Below are 21,332 nucleotides of genomic sequence, written 5' to 3' on the forward strand. Positions count from 1 at the left end.
TTCTGGGAACACAACTCACAAAAGGCACAAGTTGAGCAAGGCGTGTATTTTTTGGAATTGTAACAGGAGGCACAGGTGTAGAAACTAAGGCACATATTTGACCTGTAAAGTCTGCATCAATAACACCGACATGTACTTGGATATTTTTGTAAAGTAGTACTAGATCGACCTATTAGTAAGGCACTAAGGCCTTTCCCTATTGGCCCCTGAGCATTCAAAGGGACCTTAAACACTCCATGGTTGGTTAGGGTTACTGATTCACTGGTGTATACATCCATCCCTGCTGATCCCTGGGTCCTCCCTGATAATTGGTCACATAAGGCTGGCCGGTTGGTATAACAACCTGAGGTACTTGTGTCATTGCACGCCTCCTCGCGCTCTTGTGAGCGTTTCCCTGGCGTGGTAGGAGAAAACCTTCTTTATTGTAACGAGAATTACATTGTTTTGCAAAATGCCCTTTCTTTCCACAGCGAAGACAAGGAATCATCGCTGAGGACAGTTTAGGTCGTGGCGCTTGTTGTTTTTTGGAGGGGCAGTCCTGTTTACGATGTCCTAATTTACCACAAGAATAACATTTCATTTGCATAGCAGCTAGTACTGTTAGTTTGTGTTCCACGGTGCCCACCTTGTCACAGGCTGATATCATTGCTTCTAAACTGGGTTCACCTGGTAATCCTTCTATTACTTTTTGACAATCAATATTAGCATTATCTTTGGCTAGTTGCCTTACTAGCATGTCACGCAGGTGAGGGTCAAACACTTGAGAAGCAACAGCATGTTGCAAGTTTTCCACAAATGGCAAAAATGGTTCTTTTGGACCTTGCTTAATTGCCGTATAACGCTGTTTTGGCTCTGCTAATTGTGCAGTTTTCAATATGGCTAGCATGCCTACATTTTTTACCTGATCTAATACTATGGTGGGCCACTGAGCTTGAACTTGAGGATTGGCATACTGCCCAAGACCCATCAACAGATCAGGCCCATGAGCAAACCGGGGATCACCTCGTGGAAGATTCAAATTATGCAGTCCCTGCTGTTCTGCAGTTGTTCGCCACGTGGCGTGGAAAATGGCTAGTTGCGCAGGTTGGAACATAATCTGTGCCAGCTGAGAAATATCAAAAGGAGTCAAAGCATCCATGGTTAGCAAACACAGCAACTGCACTGTAGGCGGTGAATTCACCCTGTACTGAGAAACATTTTTTTGCAAGTCCTGTACTACTTTCCAAGCAAATGGTGTATGAACGTGAGGATTACCAGCAGCCACATCTCCCAATACAATAGGATATGCGTGCGGTGCATCGGTGGAAGGAGTAGGAGAATCAAGGAGTGGTCTGCCTATCTGTTCTACTAAATCCCAGTTTCCATCTTTTAATGCCTCATCTCTTATAGCCTGCCAAAATCGCCGAGGGTCGCGCGTCATTAATGTACCACTGGAAACTTGATTTTTACCACCTCCAACTTTTTCACTGCCTGTGACTGATAACGTTGTCGTAGCTGGACCCGAATCCGGGTTTTCGGCATTTCCATCCTGCGCAGGCAGGGCCGGAGCCGAGGGGGCGGGCGGGATGGGCGGTGCCGAGGGGGCGGGTGGGGGGGGGGGGGGGGGCGGAGCCGAGGGGGGAAGGCGTGCGGGCTGGGGGGAGTCAGGGGGGCTGGGATCGGTCCACTGAGGTTTCTGCTTGTCATCCTCGTCCTCGGAATCGGTATCAAGTATAAGTCGATGCAGTTGGAGAGATTTAGGGGATTCGGGGCATTGGAGAGTGGCGTCTGGTAAGGGACACAGACTCTCCCCCTCCCCCACCCCCTCATCCTCTTGTCTGTATTCTGGAGGGGGATACAGGGGAGGTTTGAACGACGTACCCTCATTCGCATTTTGCTGAGTTTTTAAGCCCCCACTTGTGTCTTGTGGACTCTGCAAATCTCCACTCGCATTTTGCTGTTTTTGCAAGCCCCCAGTCGCATTTTGCTGATTTGGCAAGCCCCCATTCGCATTTTGCTGATTTTGCAAGCCCCCATTTGCGTCTTGCAGATTCTTGAAGCCCCCTACAACATGTCTAAGCAGTCCCCAGGTAAGCAAAAACCCTTTTTCCAGAGCTTCTCACAGTGTTGATCCTAAATTGTCCCAGGTCCACACACTAAGAGCAGTCGCGGGAGACATTTCCACTCCATGTGTTTTGGCCCACAATAACATATCTTTTAACCGAAGCCCATCTAAAGTAATTCCACGCTTCTCTAATACTAATTGCCACATTGATAGCACCATGGTATCTTCTTTAGATAACTTACTCCCCATGTTGTCCCTGGTGGCTCACTTTACCGGTGTCCTCACCTTCTCCCGGGATCTTGCAGCTGCTCGCTGTGCTACTCCCCTTCACCAGGCTCCACCTCCCCAGCAACCCGCTGGTCACAGTTTCAGGATCACTCCTGACACCCCTTACCGGGGTCACGTTGGCACAGTCTCAGAATCTCTTTTTGATACCCTTTACTGGGATCATATAGGCACGTCGGGGTCACCAAATGTGGTGACGCAAGTCGAGGCGGACTGAAAAGAAACACTATGTCTGCGTGGCTGGGTTCGAACAAAATGGCTTTTATTGTTTATACAAACTATGTATATATCTAAGACAGTGCAGGTGTCAGACCCTGATAGGTTTTTGTGTCCTTCTTCTTGCTTGCTATTTGCTGTTGCTGTAGGTGCCCGTATGCTGCGGTTCTAAGTTCGGGTTCTTCACATCCTGTTTACATACCTGACAATTTGTGGCTGTCTTAAAGGTACATGGCTAAGTCTTTGAAGTCAACTAACTTGTCTGCAGACCCGCTGCAGACCCCAACACTTTACCTCTATACTGACTCATGGATGGTGGAAAATGCCCTATGGGGGTGGTTATAGAAATGGAAGGAAAGTAATTGGCAACACAGAGGTGAACCCATATGGGCTGCTGCATTATGGCAAGATATTGCTGCTCAGGTGGAGAACCTGGTTGTAAAGGTACGTCATGTAGATGCTCATGTACCCAAGAGTCGGGCCACTGAAGAACATTTAAACAACCAGCAGGTAGATCAAGCAGCCAAGATTGAAGTGGCTTAAGTAGATTTGGATTGGCAACATAAAGGTGAATTATTTATAGCTCGGTGGGCCCATAACACCTCAAGCCATCAAGGATAAGATGCAACATATAGATGGGCCTGAGATCGAGGGGTGGACTTAACCATGGACACTATTGCACAGGTGTCACAGTCCACTCAGCACTCAGTGGACTTGTGATGGTTCGTTTACTATGATCTCAAAGCGCAAAAAATCAAGGCGACCATGACAAGGGGTTATGCTTCAATCAAACAGCACAATTTTATTGTTTGCCCGTAAAGCAGTGTGCGATAGGTAGAAAGACAGAAAGTGAAGAAAAGATAAAGTAAAAAGAAAAGGAAAGAGGTTTATAGCTACCACCACGGGTCCCTATGGTCCCAGGTCCAAGCAGCATCCTGCCTGTCCTTCCGATTGTTGTTATCCTTGGTGGGGAAGATCTCCCAAAATTCGGTTGCTAAGGAGTCCTCTTTTATGCTGAGCAACACACATTGCTCCTCCTCTGGCCCATGGAATGTTGTCAGTCTCTGCCTTCTCAAGCACTCATGTTCTGGTTCGTTGTTATGACAACGGTTGTGATTCATCTTCTGGACAGCTGTTATGTGGCCTTATTGTAGTTGTTCCTTCCAGTGCCGGGTATCAGGAAGCGGCATAGTACTCCTCGTACCATGCAGTTCTCCTTCAGGGTCACTGGGTCTCGGTGTCCATGAGGACCACGTTCCATCTCCAGGTCTCTGTTAGCAATGTTGAGACAATATCATTCTTTTTAGACCGACTCTTACAACAGGTAATTCATGAATGTGAAACATGTGCTGCAATTAATCAAGCCAAGCGGTTAAAGCCTCTGTGGCATAGAGGACGATGGCTGAAATATAAATATGGTGAGGCTTGGCAAATTGACTATATCACACTCCCACAGACCCACCAAGACAAGCGCCATGTGCTTCCAATGGTGGAAGCAACCACCGGATGGCTGGAAACATACCCTGTGCTGCATGCCACTGCCCAGAACACTATCCTAGGCCTTGAAAGACAAGTCTTGTGGTGACATGGCACCCCAGAAAGAATTGAATCAGACAATGGAACTCATTTCTGAAACAGTCTTATAGACACTTGGGCCAAAGAGCATGGTATTGAGTGGGTATATCACATTCCCTATCATGCACCAGCCTCTGGGAAAACTGAACGATGTAACGGACTGTTAAAGACTACACTGAAAGCAATGGGTGGTGGGACTTTCAAACATTGGGATAAACATCTAGCAAAGGCTACCTGGTTGGTTAATACCAGAGGATCTGCTACTCGAGCTGGTCCTGCTCAGTCAAATCTTTTGCGTACCGTAGAGGGGGATAAAGTTCCTGTAGTGCACCTGAAAAATATGCTTGGGAAAACAGTTTGGGTCATTCCTGCCTCAGGCAAAGGCAAGCCCATTCGTGGGATTGTTTTTGCTCAAGGGCCTGGGAGCACTTGGTGGGTAATGCGGGAAGATGGGGAAGTTCATGTGTGCCTCAAGGGGATTTGATTTTGGGTGAAAACAGTCAATAAATTAAGTGATGTTAATTGTTACATAATGCTGTATATTGTCTTTGGGGATGATGGTAGAATTTGAACCCACGCCCTGGAGACACTGGATAATCTTGTGGCATCCATTTCTACCATCTCTAGATTGGAAGATTTGAACCTTATTTTTTTCTTCAACTGCCACACCAACAAAGACTGACTGGTGAAACCAGATCAGTGCAGCTGTAATAGGACTTGAACTGGCTTCAACATGGAACAGTCCAACACCTCGTACCATCCTCCTTGCCCAGAGAGACAGTTATAACAGATGGAGCCCAACATCATGGACTAAATTAACTTAATGGATTTTAGAGGGATGGTCCATAGACTAAGGGAACGATATCTGTGTATTTATATTTTATATATAGGACAGGAGAAGTGAGGATGATGTATTGGAGAACATAGCATGACGTAAATGGTATGGAATAAGGGATGGATACTGTCCTGGTTTCAGTTGGGATGGAGTTAATTTTCTTCTTAGTAGTTAGTACAGTGATGTGTTTTGGATATGATATAAGAACAATGTTGATAACCACGCTGATGGTTTTAGTTGTTGCTGGGTAATGTTTATACTAAGTCAAGGACTTTTTGGTTTCTTGGGCCTTGCCATCCAGAGTGCTGGAGGGGCACAAGAGACTGGGAAGGGACACAGCCAGGACAGCTGACCTGAACCAGCCAAAGAGGTATTCCATACCATGGGACGTCATGCTTGGTATATAAACTTGGAGGGTTAGCTGGGGGGGGATCATTTCTCGTTTCTTGGGGACTGGCTGGGCATCGGTCAGTGGGTGGTGAGCAGTTGTACTGTACATCACTTGTTTTTTTCCTTTTCCCTTCCTTTGGATTTTACCCTTTTTCCCCACCTTTCCATCCTAATTGTTATTGTTATTGTTATTACTGTTGGGTTTATATCTTTATTCTGTTTAAATTATTAAATAGTTCTTATCTCAACCCTCGAGTTTTAAATTCCTTTCTGATTCTCCTCCCCACCCCTCCGGGTGGGGGGGAGTGAGCAAGTGGCTGTGTGAGGTTTGGTTGCCAGTAGTGTTTGGTTGCTGGCCGGGGTTAAATCACGACAACCATCCATATTGGAATTTGAAACAACAAATTAAGAGACATTACTGATAGTGTTTTGAACAATATATTGGTGATATGAGAAAGAAACAATGTAAAAAACAGACAAGATGCTGAAGTCTGATACATTCATGATAAGTACCTAACGAAAACCAAAAACATTATTTGTTTGAGAGGAAATGGCCTCAAGTTACACCAGGGGAGGGTTAGACTGGATATTAGGAAAAATTTCTTTACCGAAAGGGTTGTCAAACATTGGAACAGGCTGCCCAGGGAAGTGGTTGAGTCACCATCCCTGGAGGTGTTTAAAAGACTGTAGACATGGCACTTAGGGACATGGTTTAGAGGTGGACTTGGCAGTGTTAGGTTAACAGTTGGACTCAGTCATCTTAAAGGTCTTTTCCAACCTAAATGATTCTATGATTCTATGATTATCACCTTATGGGCACTCAGCTTTCAGGCAGAAAGAAGAAAAAAACAATCAAACCTTTTCATTCACATTTTGGCTGAGAATTAATTTCATTTTCAGTTGTGAAAGAAGTGGTTTAGGTCAGATCGCTTAAAGAATTACCACCAAAGAGTTTGAGTGAAAGAGGTTTAATATGAATTTGTGGAAATGTGACTGCACAAGATTCAATGGCAAGGTTCACTCTATTATGTATTACATGGAGTAAATGAAGAGAGATAAATCAAGTTGGAATCAAATCAGAATAGAGTTGGAAATAGTTTATAAAGATCAAAGGCATAAGAGGGTAAAGGAGATCCTCCCATTGAGTCACAAGGTTTAGAGCGGACCCCCTTGCTTTCTAAACTCTCACAGATTTTAGGTGTGGCTAGATCCAATCTTAGTCTCAGACTTGGTCACTGGTTTGTATCTAAACGGGGGAGAGAGAGAGAAAAAAAATTGTTCACAATTCAAGATATTCTATAGGATTTTAGCAGCAAAGAAAATCAATAAAATTTGTTTTAAATCACAAAAATTACCTAACTACTTCAAGCGTGCAATATATATTATAACAAAGGTATACTGCTAAAAGTTTGCCTCGAGTTCAGTGAAATACTCACATCTAATGCCTTTGCATTCCTCAGTGGATGAAGTGTTGAGCCTCAAGGAGCAAGGGTATCAGCCCAGGCCCCATTGTTGGCTTTCTGCAACAGTCCCCCTAGTATTGCAAACTTGGAGGTTTTCAAACTCTGAGCAGCATCCTGCTCAGAGGGAGATGCTGGTCACAGCCTGCTGTGGTCCAGGAGAGTTCAAAAGGGTCTCACTTTAGGACTGCTGTTTATAAGGCTGTGAGATGATTGGCTTTAGTCATCAGTAAATTTCCATCCTGGCTGCAACCTGAGTTGGTAACTTTTCAAAATTCCAAGAACAATGGTATCATTCCACTCAGGTTACCACTCAGGCTATGTTCCGGCAGGAGAATTCTGGGATTGTCAGGGTGTCATGTGAAGGGGGGGGGGGGGGGGGGGGGAGAGATTTTCTCAACCCCTAGTATTTGATCTGTTTATCAGCGCCCCAGGAAAGCCAAGACCCTTGTGCCCAACCAGTCTGTCAGTGTCCCGTTCCAGGGACCCTTCACTGAACAGTCCTGCTGGATTGGAGGGTGATTTGACTGACTTGTTCAGGGAAACGTGCCAACAGCATCAGGGGGACCCCTAAGCGGGTCTTCCCACTTTATTTGAATATGTTACCTGCAGACAGTGACTACTAGCGCCCCCTAAGGACTAACACTAACAGTTTATGGAATAACACCCATATATAAAATATATAAAATCGTATATAAAACCATATAAAATCGTGACAAATTAAGGTTCGTGATTGCTGGTGATAGGGACTGTCTGAAAAAACAAGCTTGAAGTGATATACAACCAAACTATATACAGCCAAAACTATAATTACTAATAACAGCTAGTGTGAGTTAGTTATTAGCGCGCATAAGATAAAGTTCTTACCCAATAGGTGTCCCTATGGGGGAGAAGACAGGTTCAGCCTGTCGACTGATCCCAGAAGTTACGATGGAGTCTTCCTTAACTTCTCTCCTCATCCATTCACTTTTTATACTTTTCTTTACTCTCAGGTGGAGCTTGAGTGACTCTAGTCATACACACTTTCATTATTGATTGGTGTAAAATTCTCTCGCTTCTTGTTTAAAACATAGCCAATAAGAAATATAACGCACATGCTTGGCGAGGGGTGGTCGTGCCTTGGAGGTGGGTAACTTTGGGATGGAGGTGTGGATTAGTATTACAATGAGATTATAATGACCAAGGTTCATCTAAGGAAAATGATTTTGCCACAGTTGTTGGCTCAGCAACAGTCATCTTCTCTTATATCTCCTATTGACAGCTGCTATGCGGTTTGTCAGCTGTATGGTACCATCAAGTTCCCAGTCCTGCAAGAAGTACAGCAGAGCCTTGTCGTGGTGTCTCCACTCTGCTCCACCCTCCACTGCTCCTCTAGAATAGCAGGTTGTGTTGCCTAGGGAACCATGATGGAGTAGATTCTGTGCATGCCAACCATCTTGAAAGTGGCAACTGTATTTCACCCTGAAAAGGTTTATATAATACTACAACTTCTGTTAGGTCCCAGTTTTCTCTAATTCCCCCCTCCAAGCGATTTTTCCACACAGGGAACAACTGATTGTCTCCATTCTCATTCCCTGCTTTGACCAGTCAACTGGAGTTCCAGTATGGACAGTGCTGTTCTCTGCCTTAGCTGAGCAAGAGTTACTGGTATGGTCAAGGGGTGCTTAACCGCCCAACTCATTACTCAAGGTTCCAAGGCCTACTCAGCAGCTCCTGGGGTCATAGAACAGCCCAGAAAAAGGGGGAAAAGTTTGCCACCACATTTTCTCTATATTTTTGGGTAGGAAAATGCAGATTCTCCTTGGCCTTCCTTTTGTTGCTAATGTATTTTGTATTGTCTTTTACGGCAGTCGCCAGATTAAGTTCTAGTTGGGCTTTAGCCCTTCTAATTTTCTCCTTGCATAACCTCACGACATCCTTGTAGTCCTGAGTTGCCTGCCCCTTCTTCCAAAGGTGGTAAACTCTCCTTTTTTTCCTGAGTTCCAGCCAAATCTCTGTTCAGCCAGGCCAGTCTTTTTCCCCACTGGCTCGTCTTTCAGCACATGGGGACGGCCTGATACTGCTCCTATAAGATTTCCTTCTAGAAGAACGTCCAGCCTTCCTGGACTCCTTTGCCCTAAGTACTCACCAGAGGAATGCCAGGAAACTGAAAATATTGAAAAAGTTTGCAGATTTGGGGCCTTATCCAACATCTAAGGAACACACATCCACTCACTCAACCCATCCCTGACCCAAGGAGGACAGGTAAGGGAATAGGAAGAGCAAAAGCAAGAAAACTCTGGGTCCAGATAAAGACAGTTTAATAAGTAAAGGAAAGAAGAAAATGAAAGAAAAAACAAGTGATGCAAAGACAATCACTTCACAACTTACCACAAATAGATTGATGCCTAGCCAGTTTCTGAGCAATGGCTACCTCCCCCAAAACCTTCTCTTATTTTTTATTGCTGAGCATGACATCATATGGCATGGAATATTCCTTTTGCCAATTCAGGTTAGCTGTCCAGGTTGTGTCCCCTCCCAGCCTTCATGCCCACCCCCAGCCTACTTACTGTGGGGGCAAAGTGGGAAAAAGAGGAAGTCTTGATGCTGTGCAAGCATTGTTCAGCAATAGCCAAAATGCTGGTGTGTTATCAACACTGGTTTAGCCACAGATCCAAAACACAGTGACATGTGGGCTGCTACAATGAAAATTAACTCCATCCCAGCCACACCCAGTACACCTTGGAAAAGTGTTTCAGTGTTAATTACCTTAACTTAAATTAAAAATTTCGATTTAAATTTAATTTAAAGCAGTTATTTTCATTCTGACATTCTTGAGTTTAAAGTCCATTGATCTTGTGGTATCTTTATTTATCACAATGAAGTATTCTCCATTAAGCTGACTTAGGCAAACTTAAGTACTTCAGGAAGGAGCATAGTCTAATACAGCTTTTTTGTAAGCTTTGAAGCTGTTTTCTTGTCTGAACACCTTCTTATGCATTTTTTTTTTTTAATTCTAAGGGGGGGAAAAACATTTATTCTGTCTTTAACTCCTGAGAATTTGAGGTATTTTCCTATGGTGCCTGAGAAATGGACTAGTGGAAGTGCCTCACCTAACCTCTGCTGCTTCAGTCTCATTCCAAAATGGAGATGGATTTTTTGTGTGTAACAGCTGATCTCAATACTTGGTGGGCTGAAGTAGCAGCCACAGGAAACCCCTGCAGTCCTGCTGAGGGGGTGGCAGATGCCTTGGCTGCTCAGCCTTGCTCACCCTGAGGGGGGCAGCCATGACATAAACCCTAGGCCAACATCTCTAGCTGTTTGACTGTGGCTCAGATGTTGGCTCCTGGCTAACACAACTCTTCAAGTATGAGGTGATTTGACAGCTACTGTAGCCACCTTGCTCTGTTATACCCACATGATAACTCTCTTCTTTCAAGCCTTTACTTCCTTCATGAGCAAACCACATTTTCATGTTAATCTCAATCTCTTGTTCTTGCAGGGTGCTGAAGAAAATTCCAAGTCTGGTACCACATCCTGGTCAGTAATGACCCCATAATCCTCCCTAGCATGATGGAGTGTAATTGCATATGTGGGAATCCAAAAAGGAGAAAGCAGGTAAATCACTTCCTCTTTCCAACACATTTGGCTGTGTAATTGTGTTGCTCAGAGCAGTCTTTCGCTCAGCAGCCACTACTTTCTTTTGCCACTCTGGGAACATGTAGACTCCAGCAGTAGGAAAAGTTACATGATTTATTTTTTTTTTCTGAGCATGACCTACCTTAAACAAACAGCTTTCTCGTTAATCACTTCAAAACAACTTGAGTTAGATATCAAGAGGAAGAAAAGAGTGTTCTGCCTCCAGCTGGGGAATGCCTTCCTCATGGAGGCAAGTGTCCTCTGTGCAGCTGCATGCCAAGCCTTCCTAAATATGCCCTAATGCCACTCGTAACCGCATAGGAAGACCAAGAAATGCATACGTGTTTATTAGGGGGCTCTGATTTTAGACAGAAACAAAAAAAAACCCCACACCACACTAAACAGTAACATGTGGCCAAGGCCAGGCTCTCCGCCACACTGCGCCGGTCATAGGCGCCCCTCAGGCTGCCGCGCCCCACCCCTGCCCCCTCACGCAGGAGCTGCAGCGGGCACCAGGAGCGACACCGGCCCCAGCGCCCGTTCGCTGCTGCGACGGGTGGACGGGCCAGCGAGCGCCTGCTGCTCCCAGCCCCAGCAGTATCCGGTGCGGCAAGGAAGCTGCTTTGGTTCCGCCACCCCCTCCAAGCGGCCCTTCCAGCCGCCATGGCCCGGCGGCGCTGTCCCCTCCCGGCTGTTGCTCCTCCTCCTCCCCGCTCTGTCCCAGGGCGCAGGAGTGACATCACGCCCAGGGTTTCCATCCGACTAAGAGAGGAGGAGGTTGAGCGGAGTAGCAGCGTGATGGCGGTGATCGGGAGGACTTAAGAAACAGCGGCGGAGCAACACGGCACCTACTTCTTAGGCTTTTCCCTTCCCGGTTTGGGGTCCTATTGTTACAGCCGGTAGGGGCTGCAGGCGAGCCTGCCGCGTGGGGCTGTAAGGAACCGGCGGCCCAGGCCCTGTGGGGGCTGCAGGAGAGCCTCCGATCCTAGGTTGCAGCACAGACCTCTTCGTGGGGTGAGGCGCCGTCTCGGACCAGGGCAGCTCTAGGGAGGCCGGGCCGGGCGCACACGCGCAGGTAGGCAGAGGCCCGCCATGGCTCCTTTCCTTTTCCCTGGTCTGGAGTTGTGTGGTGGCTGTCGCTTTTGAAGATGGATGGGGAGGCGACTGGCGTTGAGAAGAAGAGGTTGGATGCCCGGTGCGAGGCTGGGGCTCCTGGGCCTGCTCGCTGTTTTCCAAAGAGGGAGGCAAGGAGGGAACTGTGAGAGCTGAGGCGGGCAGCCGGGGTTGAGCCTCTTTAGCTGTCTCCTGCGGGGGGAGCTTGTGACGAACGGGCTGGGAGGCAGGAGTGCGGCCTTCGCTCTTCTCTGGCCATGGCGGGGCGCTGGGAGAAGCGAGCACGGAGGACAGCGGCTGCATTAGCAATACTGCCAGGGGAGCCTTGACCAGGAGCGGCGCCTGTGCGGGTTGCGCCACCAGCAGAGGGCCATCTCCGGGGGCGGGAGGTGAACCCGTGGGAGGTAAGGAGGCAGCCCTCGCGTGGGCTCTCCCCAGGAGCACCTTAGGAGCGGTCGATCACGGGAGGCCGCGAGAGCGCGGTGCGGGTGGTCGGGGAGGATCGTCGCCGGAGCAGGGAGTGGACGACAAGGAGATAGTTTCGTGGCCGCTAAAGATGTTTCCTGGGGCCCGGGGAGTGCCGGTCCTAGAGGTGGCAGGGTGTTCGCACCCTGGACGCGGGAGGGCAGACTGCGCGGAGCTTGGCCTCGTTGGGCAACAGAGGCCGATCCGCGAGGAACCACCAAGCTGCCTAGCTCGCCGCCGCGGGGGCCCCAGCCTCGCTTTGCGGCCTCTTTGGGGTTACAGGGTTCTTTCCTATCACTTTTCTTCCGTCATCGCCTTTGTTTGCTGGCTGGAGTGGCCCTGGTGTCTGAGATAGTGCCTGAGGGCAGGGCTTTTTCCATCCCGGAACGAGGCGACCTCTGCCTCCATCATGAGCTGTAGGTCGGGCTGTATTAGAGGAGAGCACCTTGAGGCAGGCAACCTGCAGGCGAGCCCCTAATCTCTTTTACACCACTAAATCTGTGAGAGGCGCTGCTCTTTAGCTGATTATCAGTGAGTTCATACTTGCACTCCATTTAAAGTGAGCCTAAACTTCCTAGGTGCATCTCACACGGTAGAGATCTGATTGAAAATGTTGATGTATACGAAATAATGATTACTCCGATCTTACTAGCCTGATGTAGTTGAGTCAATTTTTTAAAATGGGGCAGTCTTTATTTTCCTGCTTCTACCCCCAACTGGATGTAAGCATTATGTCTGTGTCTGGAAATGCTTCTGATATGTTTTTGTGCATGAAATAATTTTGCTAATTAGATCTTAGGGCTTTAATATCCGTAGTTTATATTCATGTGTTTGGGGAGGCTGTTTTCCTTTAAAATAAAGTTAGATCTGGTTGTTCTTAAGTACTATGGCATACCAAAAGCTATTTTTCAGTTAAAAAGATGATGTCAAATGTGGTAGATACTCCCTTTCAGTGTTGTAACAGGACAAGTTATTTTCAGTATCTTTCAGTTGCAACCATCAAATATTTCAAGTTATATCACCATTTTCCTTTACTACTTTAGATAATTTGGGAAAAATCTTCAATACCTGCAGAGAACAGTTGAGTAAACAAGTCACCTGGAAAAGAGTACCAAGAAGTAGATTCTTGACATCTGCCTTCTAACCTGAGTGGACTTCTATTTATCTTTTAAACTTAATATTTACAATGAATGGGCACAGTGATGAAGACGTTGTAAGAAACAGTAGTGGAGAGTCAAGGTAAGCACTTTCAGTCCTTGGCTATGTATTTTGTTTATTAGAACTGGTTTACATTTTAACTTTGTGCCAAACCTTCCTGGTGAGCAAGTAGACCATTATTTAGGAGGACCGGTCATGCTTTTTTAAAGATGCTTAATCTGCTCGTTCGAATCAGTTAGCTTCATTTAATAACTGTAACAATCATGTGTATATACCTTACGTAATACAGTTTTAATGCTATTTAAGCTCTATTGGCATCCATTACTCTTTTTTTCCTCAAAAGTTGTCTGAAGTATCAATCTGAAACAGATTAGATTGAAATGTTAAACTCATGTCTATGAAGTGTAGGGCATGCATGCATACATAATATGTGCTATATAAACCCCTAATTAGGCTATCTCTAAAGTTGGAACAGTGGACTACTAATTCTAGTGAGGCTTCCATATTTGTTGAGTTGTCAAAGCAGTATAATGGAAAGCATTAACTTCATGTTTGTTTTCCAAAGTGAAAGTACAGTTTTCCCAGCTGTTTTCTTAATATAATAATCATCATCATCATCATCCACTCCTCTAACGTCACTTGCTGGTGTTCTAGGATATGTAGAGAGTTCACTTGGTTGGAAAAGCTTGGTTAGAACTTCCCTGCTGCAAGATGAGGATAACCGTGGACTTCTAGGGGTGGAATTAAATTTGTATTCTAGAACACTGCTAAGTTCAACAAGTGTCTGCTGCACTAGGAAGTTAATATTTCTAAAACTGGGAATATGATGAATGCTGCAGATTTAAGAAGGCAAGGCAAACTTACAAATAGAAGCGGTTGTGATCATGCTGTCAGTCTACCCATCTCTCTGTCTGTCTTCACTTTCTGATCACAGCCTGTTTAACCTGTTAGTTAATTCCATCAGTCAGAGGTCATAAAGTAAACTGAGTTCTGTGGGCTTTATGAAAACAGCCAGTTGGGGTAGAGGGGATAGATCTAAATTATTGCCCCAAGTGAAGAAATCCAAGAACAACATAATGGCCAGCTGATCATTCAGCATGTGCTGGCCATTAAGCTTGCATGTAGCATAGTGAGTAATGGGGTGGGAAGAAGGGGGAAGAGAGAAGTGTTTAGGTGATATTAGGTGCAAATCTCTAAGAAACCTATGAGCAGTAGAATTAAAGACACAAAAGTTGTTAAGGTTTATTTTTTTTAATGTCAAGCTTCCATGTTATACCTAGAAATATTCTAGAAAGTCAGTAAACTTTGAATCTTGTGAATAATTTGTAAGCTTTGTTGTTGTTGTTGGATTTCTGCTTCCAGTAAAGATGATATTTGTCTAGTTAGCAAACAAATTTTAGGTTTCTTCTAGTAAGTGGCAAAATATTCCTGATTACTTATATTAAGAAAAAAAAAAAAAGAAAACAAACAGCCAATCCCAAAACAAGCCTTGTCAGCTGAGTAGAGGAACATGAACAAAATAAAACAGTGTGAACAAAGCTAGTCTTCTGAACTTTTAGAGAGTTATAAATAAGATCTCCAACAAATGTTAACTTATCAGGAACAACTCCAATGACTTTATATTTATGAAGTTTTTTACTACTTGAAACAAGCCACATAGCTAAAAATAATGTAGGAATAATACTGCGTATCAAACTATGACCACTTGTAAATACCAGTATATCAAAGTTATTCAAAAGCTGTAGCAATTCTCATAAGACTAAACCAACTAAATATCAAAAAAGCATCCAGACAACTTTATTAAACTAAATATCAGAAAGATGCAAATTACTTAAAACATGATAGTTGCCTGTGAAGTGAGAGTTTGTTCATCTTAAATGTGCTGCTGAGCACATTTTAAAGCTTTAAAAAAAGTTTTTAAATGTTAAACTTTGTTTCCTCTAGGCTTGTATCAGTCATTGACCCTGTAGCCTAATTCAGACAGATCTCAGAAAACCTATTTGTATGCTTGCCATTTGCTATCAAGAAATTCTGTTTTTCTAAATGAAGGGTGAAGGCTTCCAATATTAAATAATTGAGCCCTTTTTCTGTCCAGGCTATTTTCATTATTAAAATAATTATTGTGAAAGGTGTTTGCTTATGGGGTACCTTAGTATGTCTTGCCCCTGTTGTTGTGGTTTGGTTGGTTTGTGGGTGTTGTGTTGTCATCCCCCCCGCCTCCCCCTTTCTTCAAGTTTTCCAGAACTCTAAATGACTTTCACTAGAAGGAAAATTCCTTAAGCTAGCTGTGACTGCAGACAGATATCTAACTGTAACCAGGGAAGTGAAGCTGCATTTAGTCTTCAAATAGTCTGGGAATATGAATTCTACAGAATGGAAATAAAATCAGTAACAGGGTAGCTTGTTACTGGATAGCAGTCTGGTAGCTTGTCTGGATAGTAAGTAATTATAAGTACAAAAACTTTACAGCAGTGCTCTGAGAAACTGACTCTTAAGAAAAACATTTTTGTGTAGTGTTCTTGAAAGCATTCTGTTGCAAACTTGAATAGGACTAAATACATATTAGCTAGCATTAAGAAAGCGTAATGAGCAAGGAAGGGCAGTTATAGCTGAACTGCAATACAAGCTCTAGGTAGAACAGGGAATGCAGAAATGAAGCATTGGTGCCAATTGAACAGCAATCTGATTTCCTGTCTCTTTGCTCTTCCTATGTTTCTTGTAGAACAAGACATGGAGCACTTGAGCAGACCTTACTTCTCTGTAGGTAAAAAAGGGTGTGCTCTGTCACCCTCAAAGCAAAGTTCTTCCTTGTATTCAGAAGGAACTTCCTGTGTTTCAGTTTGTGCCTGTTGCCCCTTGTCTTGTCGCTGGTCACCACTGAAAAGAGTCTGGCCCCATCCTCTTGTTACTCGCCCTTAAGATATTTATATGCATTGATAAGATCCCCTCTCAGTCTTCTCTTCTCCAGGCTAAACAGGCCCAGCTCTCTCAGCCTTTCCTCATAAGGGAGATGTTTCAGTCCCCTAATCCTCTTTGTAGCCCTCCACTGGACACTCTTCAGTAGTCCCCTGTCCCTCTTGAAGTGGGGAGCCCAGAACTGGACACAGTACTCCAGATGCGGCCTCACCAGGGCAGAGCAGAGGGGGGGGATCACCTCCCTCGACCTGCTGGCCATGCTCCTCCTGATGCGTCCCAGTATCCCATTGGCCTTCTTGGCCACAAGGGCACACTGCTGGCCCATGGACAACTTGCTGTCCACCAGGACTCCCAGGTCCTTTTCCGCAGAGCTGCCTTCCAGCAGGCAGGTCAACCCCCCAGCCTGTACTGATGCATGGGGGTTATTCCTCCCTAGGTGCAAGACCTTATACTTGCCTTTGTTGACCTTCATTAGGTTTGTCTCTGCCCAACTCTCCAGCCTGTCCAGGTCTGGCTGAATGGCAGCACAGCCTTCTGGTGTATCAGCCACTCCTCCCAGTTTTGTATCATCAGCAAACTTGCTGAGGGTGCACTCTGTCCCTTCACCCAGGTCAGTGATGAATAAGTTGAATTAATAAGAAAGTGGTTTCTTGCATGAAGGTCCCTTACCATTGTTTATGTTCTTGAAAGCTGAGTTAATGCAAGATTAATTTCTGTGGATTTAATTTGCTTTGTTGATTTAATAGTCTGTGGACCACAAAAGATAGTTAAGTAAAGCCAACTCTGTCAGCAGGCTTGAATTCGCTGTTAAACTTATACCTTCCACAGAAGATTAAAAAGAGAAATTGAAAGGCACTATTCTAAGTTACTGTTTTAAGAAACTAAGTGGGACTTAAAACAAAGCATAATTGCAGAAGTATTCTCATCTATTGGTTTCTTTTTGGTAGAAGTAGGTAATACAAATTAGGAAGGAAGAAAAAAGAAAGGAAAAAGTGTGTATGTATAGGGAGAGTTGTATTGGGTTTATGTGGCAAGGGTTTGGTAATGAGGAGACTGCAGGGGCAGCCTCTGTCAGAAGAGACCAGGGGCTGCCCCTGTGCTGAACAAAGCCAGTTCCAGCTGACTCCGAAATGGACCTGCCACTGGCCAAACATGAGCCAATCAATGAAGCTGGTGGCACCTCTGCAATAACATTTAAGAAAGGGTAAAATGCTGTGCAGCGGAGTGTGTGTGTGTGAGAGAGGGAGGAACAAGGGGGGAAAAATGTGAGAGAAACAGCTCTGGAGACACCCAGGCTAGTGAAGAAGGAGGGGGAAGAGGCGCTGGAGCAGAGATTCCCCTGCAGCCTGTGGTGAAGGCTGTGGTAAGGCAGTCTGTGCCCCTGCAGCCCATGGAGGACCTCACCCCAGAGCAGGTGGGTGGGCCCTGAAGGAAGCTGCAGCCTGTAGAGAGTGCATGCTGGAGCAGGCTCCTGGCAGGAACTGTGGCCTTTGGAAAGGAGCCAACTCAGGAGTAGGTTTTCTGTCAGGAACTGCAGTCCTGCAGGGTACTCACACTGGAGCAGTCTGTTCCTGACGGACTGTACCCCATGGAGAGGAGCCATGCTGGAGCAGTTTACGAAGGATTATCCTGTGGAAGGGACCCCACCTTAGAGCAGGGGAAAAGAAGTATGAGGAGGAAGGAGTGGCAGATGAGCTATTATGAACTGACTGCCTCCCCCCCCATTCCATACACACACCCCTAGTGTGGAGGGAGGAGGTAGAAAGTTGGGAATGAAGGAGTGGAAGAAGGGAAGAGGGGAGAAGGAAGGTGTTTTAGTTTTGTCTTTGTGTATCACCATCCTACTTTATTTTTAATTGCAAGAAATGTATTTCAGTTGTCAGCCTAAGTCAGGAAGAGGGAATTGGGTTTGTGCTTCAGAATAGATGAAGATGGGAAATAATGCTTCTTGGTAGCCTGAACTTAATACTTTTTGTTCCCTTTGCTTTACATTAGTGATGATGAATAAGATTAATCTTTTACACATATAAATCAGATTGAGTAGTTCATTTTTTTTTTAATAAAAGAGGGGAAAAAAAGAAGAAAAGCCCACTTGCATTGTGTTTGCCTAAATAAACTTACCTATGAACTTTCAGTTTTAAGAGTTTGGCATTTATTGCCTGTTAATTGTCTTCGTTTTGGAAGGGGCTCTTCATATTCAGATGCATGACCTTCCTTGGACTTCTGGTTTATTAAAATAACGGTGAACTGTCATCTCAGATGCTTTTCAAAGACCTTGCAGAAATTAATCTTTTCTGGTTTTGATGGGTTAAACTTCTATTTTGCTCAAATTGATATTCTGTTTCCTGTTGGTTTTAAATTGGAGGATTGTTAAGGCAGTTTAATGTAATGAATGCCCTCTAAATCAGCAGTGATAAATTATCCTCTCTTGGGTCCTTTATCAACCCAGACCTTATACAGGAATCTAAATGCTCTAACAGTGCCTTTGCAGCATGGCTTGTGTAGCTTTCTGTTTTGAAGTTTCTCTTCCTAGTTAGTGCCCTGTATAAATTAGCTGACTATTCCTAGTTGTGTGTTCTGATCAGGGGGACCTTGTTTTAAGAGGTGAGCTAGTGAAGCTAAACCAAAGACTACTGAAAAGAACTAGTGACTCTGTGACAGAACGCTTGCTTTTAATGTTTGTCAGTGATGTTTTTCTTTGTCTTCTGTCATCTTCCCAAAGCATACTCTGATTTTATTTCATAGATATTTATTGGGGTTTGAAAAATTAACAGGTGCAAACATGCAACAATTACCTCTTGGTACTCTTAGTGAGCTATCTTGCAAAATAGTTTGAAAATAAATACTGCTTTTGTGGATCTCTCTTAAATTACTCTTGAAAATGCTGAGAATATCCAGAGACAGTGTCTATAAAATGTAATAGACTAACTTCTTAGTTGTGTCAAACTTTCATACCAAATCAGATTTGACATGCTGCTGTACAAATGCAACTATTTGACTTGAGGGCTAGGAGTGTGGGAAGCTTCTTTACTATATATCCTGGAAGATGCTCCCTGTAGACTTTACATTGGTTTGCTAACACACACGAAACTATACTTTTTTATGTAGAAATCCCATCCTGAGGGCATGCTATTAATTCTTAGTATATATTCCTGCATGCCTACTACTGCAGGTTAGCACTGTCAGTTAACTTTGTCATCATTGCAGTGATTTGTTTGCATAGTAGAAAAGTCCTTCAACAGGACTCAAGAGGTCATCGTTATTGCTTTATCCATCACTTTCACTGCTTTTTTTCCATGGTCCTGTGATGCTCCTATAGCTGTTTGTGCAGTCTCATGCATTCCTGTCTTTGTTTAGTGTTGTTGGTTCTGAGTTTGGTTGTTTTGTTTGGGGTTTTGTGTGTGTTTTGTTTTTTTTCAATTGAACAAAATACAGTGTATGTAAGTATTCAAGAATACCTTTTATCAAATAATGCTGTTTTAATTTTACTGGGTTTTATATCTATAATGTATAAACAATATAGAACATTGCTTGAAGCAGGGGGAGGAAGGCTTATGTGACACATTTTTGAAAGAGGGACTTAGAAAAACAGAAATTCTGTTTTGAGTAACAGAATTAAGTATCTAAAAGAGCACAAATGCTCTTCAACAGCAAATACAATATTCCCTTTCTGTATGCATCATATTAACAGCATCTTTATTCTGTAGCTTAATTTGCCTTGCCCAATTTTAGATCTAGAGTTCTTCCAATTCAAGTCTTGATAGTGTTTATAATTTCTGTTGATGTTTAGTCTCTTGGAAGCACATTCATCAGTGAAGAAGGGGAGGGGGAAGAATAGAGCTGATTGGAAGAGGACAGCAACGCAAGAGTAGAGTAAAGGGAGGACATAATGTGACAAGGTGGAATAGGGTAAATTGACAAATGCAGGTGAATAGCTAACTGAAAATTAACTTTTGTGCACTGTCTCTTTCTCTCATTATATATAAGGTATGTATGTTTTTGCTACCAGACTCTTGAGTATATTCAGAAAGGGTGAGAGAAAGACATTCTAATTTAGGCTTAGGTGCCTGAAGATTGCCTCTTACCTCCAGTTTCAAGCAGGCTTTTTTGAAAGAGGAGAAAAAAGGCTGGTTGTGTTGTACCCAAACCCTCTCTTTTAGGCTACTTCAGGTGTTCACAACAGGATGAGTATGGTGTCCTCTTTCACCTTTTGCTGAACTGTTTCAAATGAAAGCATCTAAAGAAAAGGCACTGACCCTGGACTGTACAGGAAGAAAAGGGGGCAAGAAATAAAGCATTTTGTGTAAGAGGAACTCCGGAGAGCAGAGGATCAGAATTGCTGTTCCCGAGATATTTATGTAACAGCATGTCATGGTTTAACCCCAGTCGACAACTAAGCACCACACAGCTGCTCACTGTGGATGCAGCATTAGGTAACAGGTAATTATGACCGCATTCTGAGTCTTTGGTTGAAGAAATATTTGAGTTTTAATGTTTCTTGCATCCTAACACTAGAGATACAATACCAGAATCTCAGTAATTAGTAGTGTCAGTTCAAGTGATTAATCTTGTAGAGGTCAGTGGTGCTATTTTGTGTTAATAGGTGTTACTCATTGTGAGAAAAGTTAGACAAATTATGGACCCTAGTTGAACAGCATCAGATAATATTTAAAGCTCTTTAGCTAGAGGAGGAATTGCTTGTATACTATGCCACAGATAATGCAGGGAAAATCAAACCAGCCCATAGGCAAAGGAGGAAGAGGAAAAGAAAACAACAAGGATATTAAAATATGACTACCTCACAGCTATTATTTCCATGAATTTACATTTTAAATGCCTTTATTATAGAACTTAGGTTCTGCTTCTTTTAATAAAAGGATGAAAGAAAACAGTCTTGCTATCATGAAAGTGTGTTGTGTTTTGGTGTGGAGGGGTGTTTTCTCTTTCCCCCAATGGAACAACTATTTTTAAAATCAAATTTTGGTATAGTCTGAAATGCTCTCACTTGTAGCTTGGTTAGTAATGATAGCTTGCAATGATTATTTATAGAAAATGTACATGTTGTCTTAAACTGTAACTCCTTTCCTTTTCAACTTCAAGAATGATTAAACCACATCTGACATGCTGCTGATAGAAGTTATTGGAGTGAGAGATTGCTTGTCTTTCAAGTTCTCAAAAGAATGTGAACTTTTCTCAAGCTGATTATGATTGGATTTGCCCTATAATAGCTGTTACAGTATTCATTTTAGTGGGTCAA

General features: G+C 43.9%; 1 protein-coding gene across 5 annotated transcripts in view; it reads left to right on the top strand.

The window, feature by feature from the left end:
* The first annotated feature begins 10,770 nt into the window (after positions 1-10,770).
* Positions 10,771-21,332, top strand: part of LOC129782574 (chromodomain-helicase-DNA-binding protein 1-like) — a 72,723-nt gene continuing 62,161 nt past the window's right edge. For 3 of the 5 annotated variants that reach the window (XM_055792948.1, XM_055792949.1, XM_055792950.1), the window contains exons 1-2: positions 10,772-11,498; positions 13,045-13,240. In XM_055792948.1, the coding sequence (XP_055648923.1) occupies positions 13,188-13,240 (53 nt within the window). In that variant the 5' untranslated portion in view covers positions 10,772-11,498; positions 13,045-13,187. Of the gene's footprint in view, positions 11,499-13,044; positions 13,241-21,332 lie in introns of all 5 variants that reach the window. The other 2 variants (XR_008745132.1, XM_055792951.1) reach the window with 1 other exon arrangement.

This window comes from Falco peregrinus, chromosome W, assembly GCF_023634155.1.
Source record: "Falco peregrinus isolate bFalPer1 chromosome W, bFalPer1.pri, whole genome shotgun sequence".
Taxonomy (NCBI): Eukaryota; Metazoa; Chordata; class Aves; order Falconiformes; family Falconidae; genus Falco; species Falco peregrinus.